Source organism: Aphis gossypii, chromosome 2 (genome assembly GCF_020184175.1).
Source record: "Aphis gossypii isolate Hap1 chromosome 2, ASM2018417v2, whole genome shotgun sequence".
Lineage (NCBI taxonomy): Eukaryota > Metazoa > Arthropoda > Insecta > Hemiptera > Aphididae > Aphis > Aphis gossypii.
Window position 1 is genome coordinate 41,616,747 of NC_065531.1, and position 13,082 is coordinate 41,629,828.

Here is a 13,082-nt window from a genome sequence, read left to right on the forward strand (position 1 = left end):
TATTCATTATATTGTTATAGTTAAAAAATATTATTTGTGGGGACATAAAACTTTTAAATATTATTATATTTTATACACTAAAATATTTTCAAATGCATTTTTTGTGACAAAATTTAATTCAATCTACTGTATTACTATAGGTATAAACCAAGTAATAGATAAAATGTAGCAGGTAGACTGATAAAGATGTTAGTCTTTGTTAATGATTTATCATTGTATATTTGTATTCAAATTTAACATATCGAATATAGCAATCCACTATTAATACACATTGTAAAACAGAGCGATATCCACTTCCACTTGACTTCCTTTTTTTTTTTTTTTTTTATTAAATTTGGTGAAATACATTTAACTTAATTCTATATAGTTATAGTATATAATTAACTTCATTTTCAATAACATAAACAAAATATAAATTAATTCATTTTGGAAGATGGTATCTTTTATAGGTACCTAAATATTTTTAAGTATTATAATTTTTTTTTACACAAATGTGTAATAATACAAAGGAATACAGGTTAATTGATTTATAACTTCCGTCTTTGATATTTCCTTACTCTTTTTTACATTCGCGGATTAAAATTAAAACTTTATTTCTTATTTTTTATATTTTAATTTCAGTTTATTTATTCAAAACTGATGTTGAAAATTTATTGTATTGTCTAACACACTGAATTATCTCATAAAATAATTTATTTTTTAATAAATTGATAAGATAATATGTATAGTGGTATTTAGATAAAGCGATAGCAATGTATTTATTTTAATCATTAGCAAACGCAAAGTAGGTAATCATTTTAAAAACATTCTTATCTCAAATTTAAATAAGAATTAAGCAATAATGTCATAGTGATTCATTTTTAATTTATAATTTAAAAATTTTCTTATTTATTTCATATATTGAAAAATTATTTATGTTTAAATAATAAATTTTAAATCATAATGTTTATTTTTTAAAAAATGTCAAATTCTAGTAGTGATACTGATGAGTTTTTTGATGCTGAGGATTTTGCAGTTCGTGATCAAAAGTAAAATTGTTTCTTTAGTACCAGTGTTTAGTAAACTTTTATAAAATAATTATCCATTTTTTAGTGAACAATCCAAACAAATTGTCAAAAGTGAAAAAGAACTTTTGGAAGAAAAAAAGAAAAATATGGCTTTCAAAATATCAAGTGCTCCCAAATCGGTATAACTAATAGTTAAGGTTTTTTTTTTAACAATTAGGCATTTATATAAATAATTTTACTAGGTTTCAGAGCACAATGGTCGCCGTAAATTCAATGAAATCAGGCAGCACATGCAAATCGATGAAGACGAAATGCAAGCTGTTTCTCCAACTGAAAGTCAAGCTTCATCAGCTGACGGAGTATTCTTAGCACCTTCACATAGACCTAGTCATCCTTTTAGAGTTATTGAGCCTGATGGAGCATCTGTTCAAAGTATATTATCCTTAGGTAAAGTTGGTCGACTATTGGGAAGTGTTCCTACAGATCATTTCATTGGTTAGTAAATTAAATTTTTGTAAATTTTTTTTTTCAAATTAAATTTTTTTAAAGTGATTTTAAAATAAAGTAACTTTTAGGAAAAGAATCTGCCCTGCGGCCATCAGAGAACAACAAATTATCTGAACCAGAAACACCCGTTTCTGTTGAAGACAAACCTATTGTACCTCCTGAACCTTTTACACCTTTCCACGAACCTGATGTAATTGCAAGCACAAAATTTTCAAATAATGGAACTGTTAGTATAGATACTGATAGACCTATTGCCCCCCCAAGACGACGAAGACGCAAACAAATAAATATTTCAATTGAAAACAATGGTGCTAAAACTGAAGACGATTCAAATGTATATACAATATTTAGTTACTGGGTCAATTTAAGTGCTGTATTTATTTATTTAATATGTTCTGAATAGAAATTAAATATTGAAAAAGATGAAGTCAGTGTCAATTGTTTAACAAGTCCAGTGAGTACCATAGAATCACTTACAAGAGAATTAGAGCATTCATTAGATCTTCATTCTGCTACCAAAGGGCAATATATTGTTAATCATCATGTAAGTAAAATTTTATTATGATTTTTTATTTTATTTATAATGTTCTGTAAATAGTTTTTTATGCTCAGAGTGATTCTAGAATATCTGTATTAGGAGTTAGGACAGTCAAAAATTCATCCATTCATGAAACTTGTTTATTTTAATATATTGATTTCATTCAACTAGAAAAAAATATATATTTTAATATTGATTTATACTATACTGTAAATATTTTATATTTTTAGGATCGAGAAAAACCAGTTCTTAATGTAATTAAAGAAGCGATTGAAGAAGTGAAAGAAAAATCTAAAACAATTGCTTCGCATAGTAATACATACCCAATGGCTGGTTCAAGTGGTATAGCTTCTAATCGGTCTTGTAGTCGTGTTGCTTCACGGGAACGTCGAAGATCAGCTGGTGATGAACAAGAGTTAAGAGATCAGCAGTTAAATATGTTTTTAAAAACACATACAGATTCCGGAAAAAAATTAACTGATATAGTAAGTGTTTTCAATTAATTAATTTGACTCATTCTAATAAATTGATTTAAAAATAGGAAATATTGGAACAAATAACTGTGTTAAATTTGGATACCGGGGAAAGAGTTCCATTAAGTATAGCTGAAGATAAATTACCACAATGCATTAATCCATTATCTCTACATATAATGCGTTTAACGTCAGAATATGTAAGCACTCCAAATTTAGATTCGCATTCGTTTAGATCAAATTCTATTAAGAAACTTAAAGAATCCGATGAAGAAAGCATTGGTAGTAAATCTAATGATACAGTGGCTACAGGGCGAGATGATCCTGTTGATGAATCTGCTATACGCCGTCGCACAGCAAGAATTAAACGGTTTTTAGGAACCACTGTCAAAAAAACTGTAAATAAAGCTAAAACTATTGCACACGAAGTATCACACGTAAGGCACAAAGAAGATGTTATGGAAATTATAGATTTAGTAGAAAGACCACAACTTGCAACTGATGTTCCTAATGCTCCTCAAATGAATGAGACATTCAAATTGAGGGCATCTAATAGCCATAAAGGACCATATGAATTTGATTCTGTTCAGCATGTTCAAGTTAGTTAATTAAAACAAAGAATTTTAAATACTATTTAATATATTATATATAATGCTTTTATATTGTTTTTTTAGGAATTTTGCCACGAACACACTGGTCCTGTATGGTGTATGAAATTTTCTATGTGTGGTAGACTATTAGCTACTGCTGGACAAGATCGAGTACTTCGAGTTTGGGTTTTGCGAGATGCTTATAAAGATTTTCATGAAATGAGGAAAAAATACGATGCTGATAAAGTTTCACCAACCCCATCTACAGAATCTTTAGTTTCTCAACTCTCAGTAGATGATCAATCATTTGCAGCTGATCCAGATGATCGTGGGCCATTTATGTCACGACCATTTTGTACTTACACAGGACATCGTTCTGATTTGCTGGATATAGCTTGGTCAAAAAATTACTTTGTCCTGTCGTCATCAATGGATAAAACTGTTAGATTATGGCATATAAGCAGAAGAGAATGTTTATGTTGTTTTCAACATATTGATTTTGTAACAGCTATATGTTTTCATCCACGTGATGATCGATATTTTTTGAGTGGATCATTGGATGGAAAACTTCGTCTTTGGAATATTCCTGACAAAAAAGTAGCAGTTTGGAATGAAGTTGAAGGGCAGACTAAACTCATAACCGCTGCTAATTTTTGTCAGAATGGTAAATTTGCTGTCGTGGGTTCATATGATGGACGGTGTATATTTTACACAACAGATCAGTTACGTTATCATACCCAAATACATGTACGTTCTACTAGAGGCCGAAATTCAACAGGACGCAAAATTAGTGGTATTGAACCAATGCCTGGTGAAGATAAAGTATTAGTAACTTCAAATGATAGTCGCATAAGATTATATGATCTCAGAGACTTAAATCTGTCTTGCAAGTATAAGGGCTATGTTAATGTAAGTAGTCAAATTAAAGCTAGTTTCAGTCATGATGGTAAATACATTGTATGCGGGTCAGAAAATCAATGCATATATGTATGGAAAACACATCACGACTATTCGAAATTCACATCTGTAAGACGAGATCGAAATGATTACTGGGAAGGAATAAAAGCTCATAATGCTGTTGTGACATGTGCAATTTTTGCTCCCAACCCAGAAGTGGTGTTTAGACAAATGAAATCAGATGAAAACAGTAGCCAAGATGGATATGTTTTAGTAAGTGCAGATTTTAATGGTTGTATACGTGTATTTATTAATAGAATGAAACCTAAACATAGTTCATTACCAGCAAGTGCTATGGTATAATTTTATTCACCAAAATTGATATTTTTTATTTTAATAATTTTAAAATTGTATGCTTGACTTCATGATGTAAATAAAAAAAAAAAACTTCGATTATTGAAAGAAATTTTATATGTTATTAATTAGTGAAAATTTTAACTATTAGAAAATAATAATTATACTATTATAGAAATATTGTTAGCAGATGATGAGGTAAAATTAATTTTAATTTGTTACCATTATTTTATAACAAAATGTATTTTAAACAATTTGGCTTCTGGTATTATAGTTTTTATGAATGTTAAATATTTTTTAATACATTGTCAACAAAATAATATCTATTCTTCAATTTTTTTATTTATTTACATAATATTCTTCCTTTAATCCTCAATTTACAAAGATTCATTTATTCATTACTAATAATGAAACCTATGGTTTGGTAAATGGTTTTAATTTTATACTATATTAAGAAATGCATTGTATTTATTGTTATGAAACTTATTCTGTTCAAAAAAATTAGTTCATAAAATAAAACCATATAATATTTTTATTTCTAAATCTTAGAAATATGCATATCGATGTATATAGTACTACTAGAAACATGGTATCTTAAAATAATTTATGAAATTTCAAAAAAGTCATATTTACTGATTATTATAATAATTACAAGTTAGATTTAATTTTAAAGGTTAACAATTATATTAATTTTTGTTGTAATATTTACAAATGTTCAATATGACCCCCATTGGCCACATAACTTGCATGACAGACATCTAAGCGATAGTCAACTTCTTCATAAACTTAGTGAAAAATACCACAGTAATTGCATTACTGCACTGTTTACTAATGGCTGATTCATGCATATTTAGAGTATCCACTTTAGTGTTTGCCATTTGTGGCCTTGTGGACTATAATAAAATTAGTTTTATCTTTTTACACCTTCAATACAATATACAAAGTTTCTTTACGCATTTTTGAGCACTTGAAATATAATTTAATATTATAACTATTCAAAAATAAAGTATTAAAATGAAATTATCTAATCTAAACGTACAATATATTTTTATGATTGTGGTTTCCATTTATTTTCATAATTATTTATCAAAAGGCTCTTATACTTTTTTAATTTCACTTCTAATTCGTCTCCATCTAATTTAGCAGACAATACTTCTACTCTTGATACTAAAAGAAAATCTGGATTATTTGGACTTGGACCTTTGACCAGATCCACCTCATCGCCTACTTCTATAGTGTGGCTTTTCTTCTGTACTTTTTCTCCATTCACGCGGATACGACTTTCATAAAAAGCTACTTCAATTTTACTACAAAGAAAATACATACATTGATATTTTAATAAAACAACAATCATATTCATAACTCCAGACATTACTTTCTAGATTTTCCTAGAGCATGTTTTAGGACAGTATCCATTCTCATCGTACTGGTCCTAAATTTAACCAGTTGACTGGATTCATCCATTTCTAATTCAAATTCATCGTCAGAATCTTGATCTTTCTATAACAGGAGTAGAAATCGATAAACTAAAAATTCTTAGTTAAAGATTGATTAATATGTTTAGCCAGACATTACTTCTTTATTTGTACGTTTGAAACGTCTGTCCATGATAACACATGGAAATTTGTTTGCCAGAATTGGCTGTCGACATTGATAGTAGATACTTCGAACCGAATGTTTATTCAAAATTGAAGACTCAAATCTAGTTGGAACGGTTGATGAAAGCCGGGACAAAAATCTTAAGGTTTTGAACATTTTATTAAAATATCATCTAAGACTACGAAGTCCGTAATACGATTGTACAGACGTTAGCCCGACGCAAAAACCTTAAATCCTAATGGTATAGAATAATGATAAAACGAAATACGATTAATACGAAGGCTGAATAGTGAATTATAATTTTATTATGTTGAAAATTGAAATTTTCTGAAATATTGACTTATTATCACGATTTAAGATATCTTAAATCGTGCTCATTATCAATGCTCGCCGGTGAGATAAGAAAAGCTATCAGTGATAAGACCTAAACAACCACGGTTTAAGATATATAAGATATATATAGTATATACCTATATACATGAAGATCTCTCTAATCTTCATGCCTATATATATATAGATAAAGATATAACATGATCTAAGACTGAATCTATTTTCAATGGTTATTGGTTAAGGTTAATGTCTATATCAGGAAACCGTAATATACTTTTTTATTTTATTTAGTTTAGTATTAATTTATGTTTTACAAACAATTTTGAAATTAAATTGAATAAAAGTCATTTTAAATTTTGAATCTAGATTTTCGTTGTGTTTAATAATAAATAATGATATTTTATCTTTTTAGTTTAAAATATTAAATGTTTTAGTAGATTCACCAATATTACATACACGTAAGTACGCCAATATATCAACCACCCACGAATTAAGATATTATTCGTGCTACCATCCATAGGTAATTAAACTGATTTAAAAATAAAATATTGAAAAAACGAATAATTAGTTGTACATTATATATTATATTATATAATTCTTATTTTTTACTAAAATTGTCATGTGGAATACATTTTATTTGAACGCCATATTAAATAATAAATCATAATATTATAGGTAATATAGGTAGGTATGTAAATGAATTCGTAGGTATAGAGGTATATAGGCTATAGCCATTGAATGTCTACAATAGTAATGAAATTGATTATAATAATATAGGTTAGGACCTAACATATTTTGATTCAGTTAAATTAATTTGTGTATTTTAATAATACGAATAGGACGCGTGAGCGGTAAGTATTATTATTTGAATATTAATAGTCGAGGATGTTTCTCTCGGCATGTATCGACAACGTTTAGTTTTATCAATAGTGCCCAAAAACACATCTGATAATAATAATAATAAATCATAATCGCATCAAAAATACGCAATAACACTGATATTTTACAACGAAACACGTAAACGGCGTAGGTACTGTGAAATAATATGAAAAAAGAATTCGCGCTATTCGTGCGACGAGCAATCGTGTACGCCATCTATGAACGAAAATGCTTAATTGTCGACATTTGGTGGTACTTAAATAGAAGTATTTTCCCACTAACATTCGACCGGGAGCGGCGGCGCGCTCCTGTAATCCGGCTACTCGGAGGTCGGATTGCGTGGATGGTTTGAGGTGGGGGCAACTGTGGCGGGTCGGTCCGCGTTGAACGGACGTCCGCGCTAAGCTTGTCGTCAATATGGGTTCGGCGGGGTAGCCCATCGAACCCAGGTTAGCTAAGGAGAGGCGCACCGGGCCAGGGGGGAAACCCAGCAGCCAAAAGTCTCCGCGGTGAGCAGTAGCGGGATAGCGTCTGCGAGTAGAACACTCGTTTGCAGCCCCGCCAACACAATCAGACCGCAATCTAAATTTTTTGCATTTTTTTCCGCGGTTTTTTTTTTTTTTTTTTGATTTTTATTTATCTTGAACACTTTTTTTTACGATATTTTCACTTCACAAAATGAAACTGTTTTTGAACAAATATTTACTGATAATTTGATGATCCACCACACTGATTTGCTTAAAAAAGTTTAATAATTTAAATTAAATTAATATTTGTGTAAACGCACAATAAAAACCATAATGTCTACTAATGTGCAATTTGTATATTTAAAAGAATTTCGATCTTTCAATATTTTTGTATACGTTAGTTTAACGATTAATTTTATTATTGATCCAATAATCATATATACTAATAGTATGCTTATGTTTAAAATTCAAACGTTTTATAATTAAATTACAAATATAATTCTATATCAAATCCTTAATTAAATTGTATAATATATTTTACATTTTTAAAATTTAAAAAAATCTATGCAATAATTTTTTGTATGCTTTTATAATTAAATGTTATTCGGTAATTTGAATAAAAATAATAAAAATGTAATATACCTACAATAAGGTTAAAATTATAGATGCATATTATTATATCAACCAATACAAATTTAATTAACTTACATAAATTATGATTTGAAACATTTAAAACATAGGTACTTTAAGTTAAGAGTATTTATTATTAATCTAAAAATGATTTCAACAATCAATTTTTTATGACTAAAACTACACATGAAATATTTTAATTTATTCATTTAATTTATACGAAATCATTTATTCTGTATAAAATTAATTTCGACAATTTCGAGCAAATAGTTTTTTTTAATTATTTCTATAATGACAAAACAACATATTATTACTAATACATATATATATTGTTTATACATATTATATCTGAGATAGATACATATATTTAATCCAATATTATATGAAGTGAAGGCTATAGCTGATAAAATAATTGCTGCAAATATATAATATTTTTTCTCTCCAACACTGTGACATTTCATACAACCACGTAAGTATGTAACGTATCATATTACGTATACCTACTTTAATATATACTTATCTCGACGTTTACAACTGTACTTGGTAGTTGGTATTCAAGAAACGTATATGCTTATATTTACAACGAAAAGTATAGTAGCTAAATAAGATATATAATTTAATTAATGACGAATGGGAACAATTTTTAAATTTGCAATAATTTGTTTGGCATATTTTTCGACTGATGTTTGGATACAGAAAAAATAACAAATATAAATAATTAAACCAACGTCTTGTCGAATATAAAAGGTGTAATATTGAATTTAGCAATGCAAGTATACCTACTTATCATACCTGCCAAATTATTGTGTTATAGAATTTAAAATCATATCCTTAAAATATTCTATAGTTAACTATATGAGGTCATTAACTATTGCGTTGGATTAACGCTAAAAGAGCATATTATAATGTATGCATAGATATACCTAATAGCATATTTTCAAGAACAAGTCTATAAAATGAAAAGTTTTGTTTCAGACCCCAAGGCATAAGGTCGTTAAAAAATAGTTTGGAGAACTGAAAACATTAAAACAGATCTAAATAATATAATACGATACCCGTCTATACATAATAATTTATGGTTTGCCCGTTATTAACATTACATCGACATAATATTTCAATAATACACAATTTTTCACACTTTGCTAATCACTATAAACGAAAAATTGTATTTACATATTATAAAATAATATTACTTTTTTAAGTTTTTGCATTTCCCAAAATCCTATTTTAGATTTTATATAAATATTATTGATCAAAATTTTCCACGAAATAAAATAATAGCCTTGGTTTTAAAAATTATTTAAAAGTATTCAAATCAATAATAAGTCACACCTTTAACAATATGTAAAATCCGACGTATTTTGTAACAAATAACAATAATACTATAATAGCTTTTTTATTATTGGGCAGTATTGTTATTTTTGAATAGTTCAGTATACGACTAGAAATCGATAGCTTGACACTTTACAAGACTAAAATCAAGGCAAAATACTTAAAATAAATTAAATAAGAGTAGGTACTCGATATATATTATACACGTATGAACTGTTTTTATTTTTGTAGACATACTATGCGACAATAAACGCACGAATACTTATAAACAATAATAATAATCATAGTTAAATATTACGAAGAAAAAAAAAATGTAAAAATATTAAGTCATCGTGTGCGCCATGGGTTGCTGAGTTGTTCATAATAGACGACCGTGTCTCTTATCCAGTCCGAGTAACAAGATACAGCAGTATAGACCCCAGGATAAGTCGGATGTGCACAGCCGAGTCCCCAGCTGACGATACCGCATAGGTAGAAACGGTTGTCGTCGGCCAGACACACCAATGGGCCACCAGAATCACCCTGTATATAATTGAAAAGAAAAAATCATCAATTTTTCGTCATCAAAAACAATAGCTAGGTCGCGTGCAAGCCCGATTAACCATTTATTAAAAAAACAACAAAAAAACTTTATAATGTCTATATGGGTATGAATATATTACAGAATATTTTTTATGGTGAGCGATGTGAGATAAAGAGGCCGCGCGTTAGGTTAAAAAGCGTTGATAAACAATATAATATGAATCTTAATAATTTATCCGCGAGATTTATAACATAGATTGGCTCAAAAGCTAATGGAAGCACGCTATAACAAATTATATTTTACAATGTTATATCTTATATAAATATATAATATAATAATAATATTGTGCGTGATGCGTACTTGACAAGAGTCCGCCTCGTATTCTGGCGTTCCTCCGCCGCAGACCACACACCGACTGACGTAATCGCCGTAACCGGCATTGTTGTACAAGTTCAGACAACTGTCCACCTCGATCAGAGGCAATCGCACTTTTTGCAAGACGTGCGCGAATTCGCCGTTCTCAGACACACGTCCCCATCCTGTGACCAGCGCCAAAGCTAGAATTTATATACATACAAGACCGAGTAATTACCGAACGTGTATATAATAATATATCGGCAAGGTTATAGGTACAAATATATGACCCTATTGTAATAGAGGTTACAGATTACACAGTTAAAGGATCATTCAAAATTTGCGATGGACAGGGCCGGATTTAGGGGTTGGGGCTAACCAGGACACTTGCTCCGGAAGTCTTAATCGGTAGTATGCGCCAAATCACCAAATATTCAGTGGCATGATAAGGGAGGCTGAATTATGAGATGGCGCTAAATTTATACTTTGTATACTTTACACGATTAAAAAATATGCTAGATCTGGTTCTGCCTGCAGATGAACATGTTAATGTATACCTATTATAATATAGTCATAGTGCCTATATTTCCTAAAAAAATAACTATATTTCGGAATAATGTATATCAGTACGTCAGTACCTACCTATATCACACATAATGAATATTTATTAGTTTATTACCATTGTCGAATTGCGTCTCTGGTCTTGGAATACAAATCGGAGATACGTGAAATCCGTCGAACACTATCGCCGGAAACACCCTGAGCAACGCTATGTCTCTGGAAAACCGTTTCTTGTCGAATCCGTTTAAATGTATGTCTACGACTTTCACCCTCTGGTCACCATCTTTTAGGAAAATACGCTTTTAAAATATTTGTACACAAAGGAAATAATCAAAAAAACAAAAAACGCTTACTCTCGATTTTGTAAAGGTCGTTTTTTCCAGCCACCACAGAAAGTACATCTTTCGACAGTCCGTATACACAATGTGCCGCCGTCAATATCCAGTTTTCGTTGATTACAGATCCTCCACACACGTGTCTGGCTGTTTTACCAGTGACAAGTTGCAAAGATATCTGCCACGGGAACTCACCTATACATAATATTAACAACGTGATTATTTATTCGTGCAAACCCTGTTTTTAATTTTAAAATTGTTTGCATTCATTTTAATTTCTGAGATATCAACCTATATAGGTACACAGTACACACTACAAATGGAAACCATATTCTTAAATACTTTTTTATAGAACTTATATAATGATCGTCCTGTGGTGGTACAATCTTTTATTAATTCAAATTGGTAGGTATAAATATTTGTATCTTCTAAAAGAGCAATCGTTATTTTTAAAATTATTGTGATTTTTATATAATATAAATATTGTTAATAATAGTAATATTAATATTTAATGTTTTTTTTTTTTACTTTATCAAAAATAATAATTGGAAATGTGTACAATTTGTATGTTACCTTTTTTTAGGTTGCCTCTGCAACTCACATGGTTTTTGTCATCACTTTATCCGCAATTAGGAATACAATAGGAAACACCGTATTGGTGATTTATTTTTAAAAATGTTGATATATTTAAATCGAAATTTGAACGAATATTTAGGGTACCAAATGTATCAATGTATTACGACAAATGCAAATAAAATATATAGGTATTTATAGTAAGTACTAAGTACACTGGTTTGAGTAAGCAGCAATTAAATTTAAATTTTGTACGCATAATATATAATAATTATAATAAATTATAAAACCGTAATATAATATGATACAATAAAATGTATATTATATATCGTCGTACGATCTTTATTACCTGGCATCGAATCCGTACCGCCGACCACTCTACTATTGCCATCGGACCTCGACCATTCACTCCTTCCTTGCACACCACAAGGCACAGAGTAATTCAGAAAACTAGAAATAAAAAATCCAACATAATATATTAAAAATTGTCAATACATTACCTACCTACCTATTTACTTATATGTTTTATAATTTTAGTATATCAGTTTAATATTATATACATAACAGTATATTAGTAATATTTATAAATTGAGGTACTCATGTAATTCATCGACGATGTTCGTTACATCTATAGTTTGATCAATATAGTTTTCATTTGAGTTGACAACTTCTTCGAAATTAATAAAAAAATCAGTGAAATAATCACGAAAATAATCGTTCCAATCATATAAATCATCAAAAAAATAGAAACTTTCTTCAGATTTTATTTTTGAATTTGTTTCTAAAAAACAATCTCCTAAAAAACATCAAATATTTATTAAATTAACTCTAAATTAATGTATTAATAAATGTTGGTAGGTATATATCATACCGGCAATGCATTTTGTTGCAGTCGCGTGCAGTATTGCTAAACCAAACAGAGTTACAACGATCATGATCGACTACTGGCCTACTGACGCATTATTTTTTTCATTTAAATAACACTGTCAAATGTTTTGCCTTAGGCTTCACCAGCTCGAAAGACAACATTTTCTAAATATTATTTTGGCTATATCGACGTATCATTGTGTCTTCTATATGTGAGACAAGTAATAAGTTACATAACACTAATGGTGCAAAATAACTGGGACGTA

At 29.2% G+C, this 13,082-nt stretch overlaps 3 protein-coding genes across 3 annotated transcripts; 1 reads left to right on the top strand and 2 right to left on the bottom strand.

Moving 5' to 3' along the window:
• The first annotated feature begins 802 nt into the window (after positions 1–802).
• Positions 803–4,700, top strand: LOC114121002 (WD repeat-containing protein 44). The gene is made up of 8 exons (XM_027983134.2): positions 803–1,028; positions 1,093–1,186; positions 1,250–1,502; positions 1,583–1,848; positions 1,918–2,058; positions 2,283–2,537; positions 2,594–3,124; positions 3,200–4,700. Exons 1-8 carry the CDS (start codon positions 961–963, stop codon positions 4,373–4,375), a joined length of 2,784 nt encoding a protein of 927 aa, XP_027838935.2. The 5' UTR covers positions 803–960; the 3' UTR covers positions 4,376–4,700.
• A 180-nt stretch (positions 4,701–4,880) lies between these two features.
• LOC114121018 (mitochondrial transcription rescue factor 1) lies at positions 4,881–6,325 on the bottom strand. Its single transcript, XM_027983160.2, has 3 exons — positions 5,942–6,325; positions 5,742–5,866; positions 4,881–5,673 (listed from the first exon to the last, which is right to left on the bottom strand). The coding sequence occupies exons 1-3, from the start codon at positions 6,119–6,121 to the stop codon at positions 5,415–5,417; spliced, it is 564 nt and encodes a 187-aa protein (XP_027838961.1). The 5' UTR covers positions 6,122–6,325; the 3' UTR covers positions 4,881–5,414.
• A 3,472-nt stretch (positions 6,326–9,797) lies between these two features.
• On the bottom strand, positions 9,798–13,030 carry LOC114121009 (trypsin-1-like). The gene is made up of 7 exons (XM_027983148.2): positions 12,821–13,030; positions 12,547–12,745; positions 12,299–12,399; positions 11,395–11,571; positions 11,160–11,324; positions 10,487–10,683; positions 9,798–10,125 (listed from the first exon to the last, which is right to left on the bottom strand). Exons 1-7 carry the CDS (start codon positions 12,882–12,884, stop codon positions 9,931–9,933), a joined length of 1,098 nt encoding a protein of 365 aa, XP_027838949.1. The 5' UTR covers positions 12,885–13,030; the 3' UTR covers positions 9,798–9,930.
• Positions 13,031–13,082: the final 52 nt, after the last annotated feature.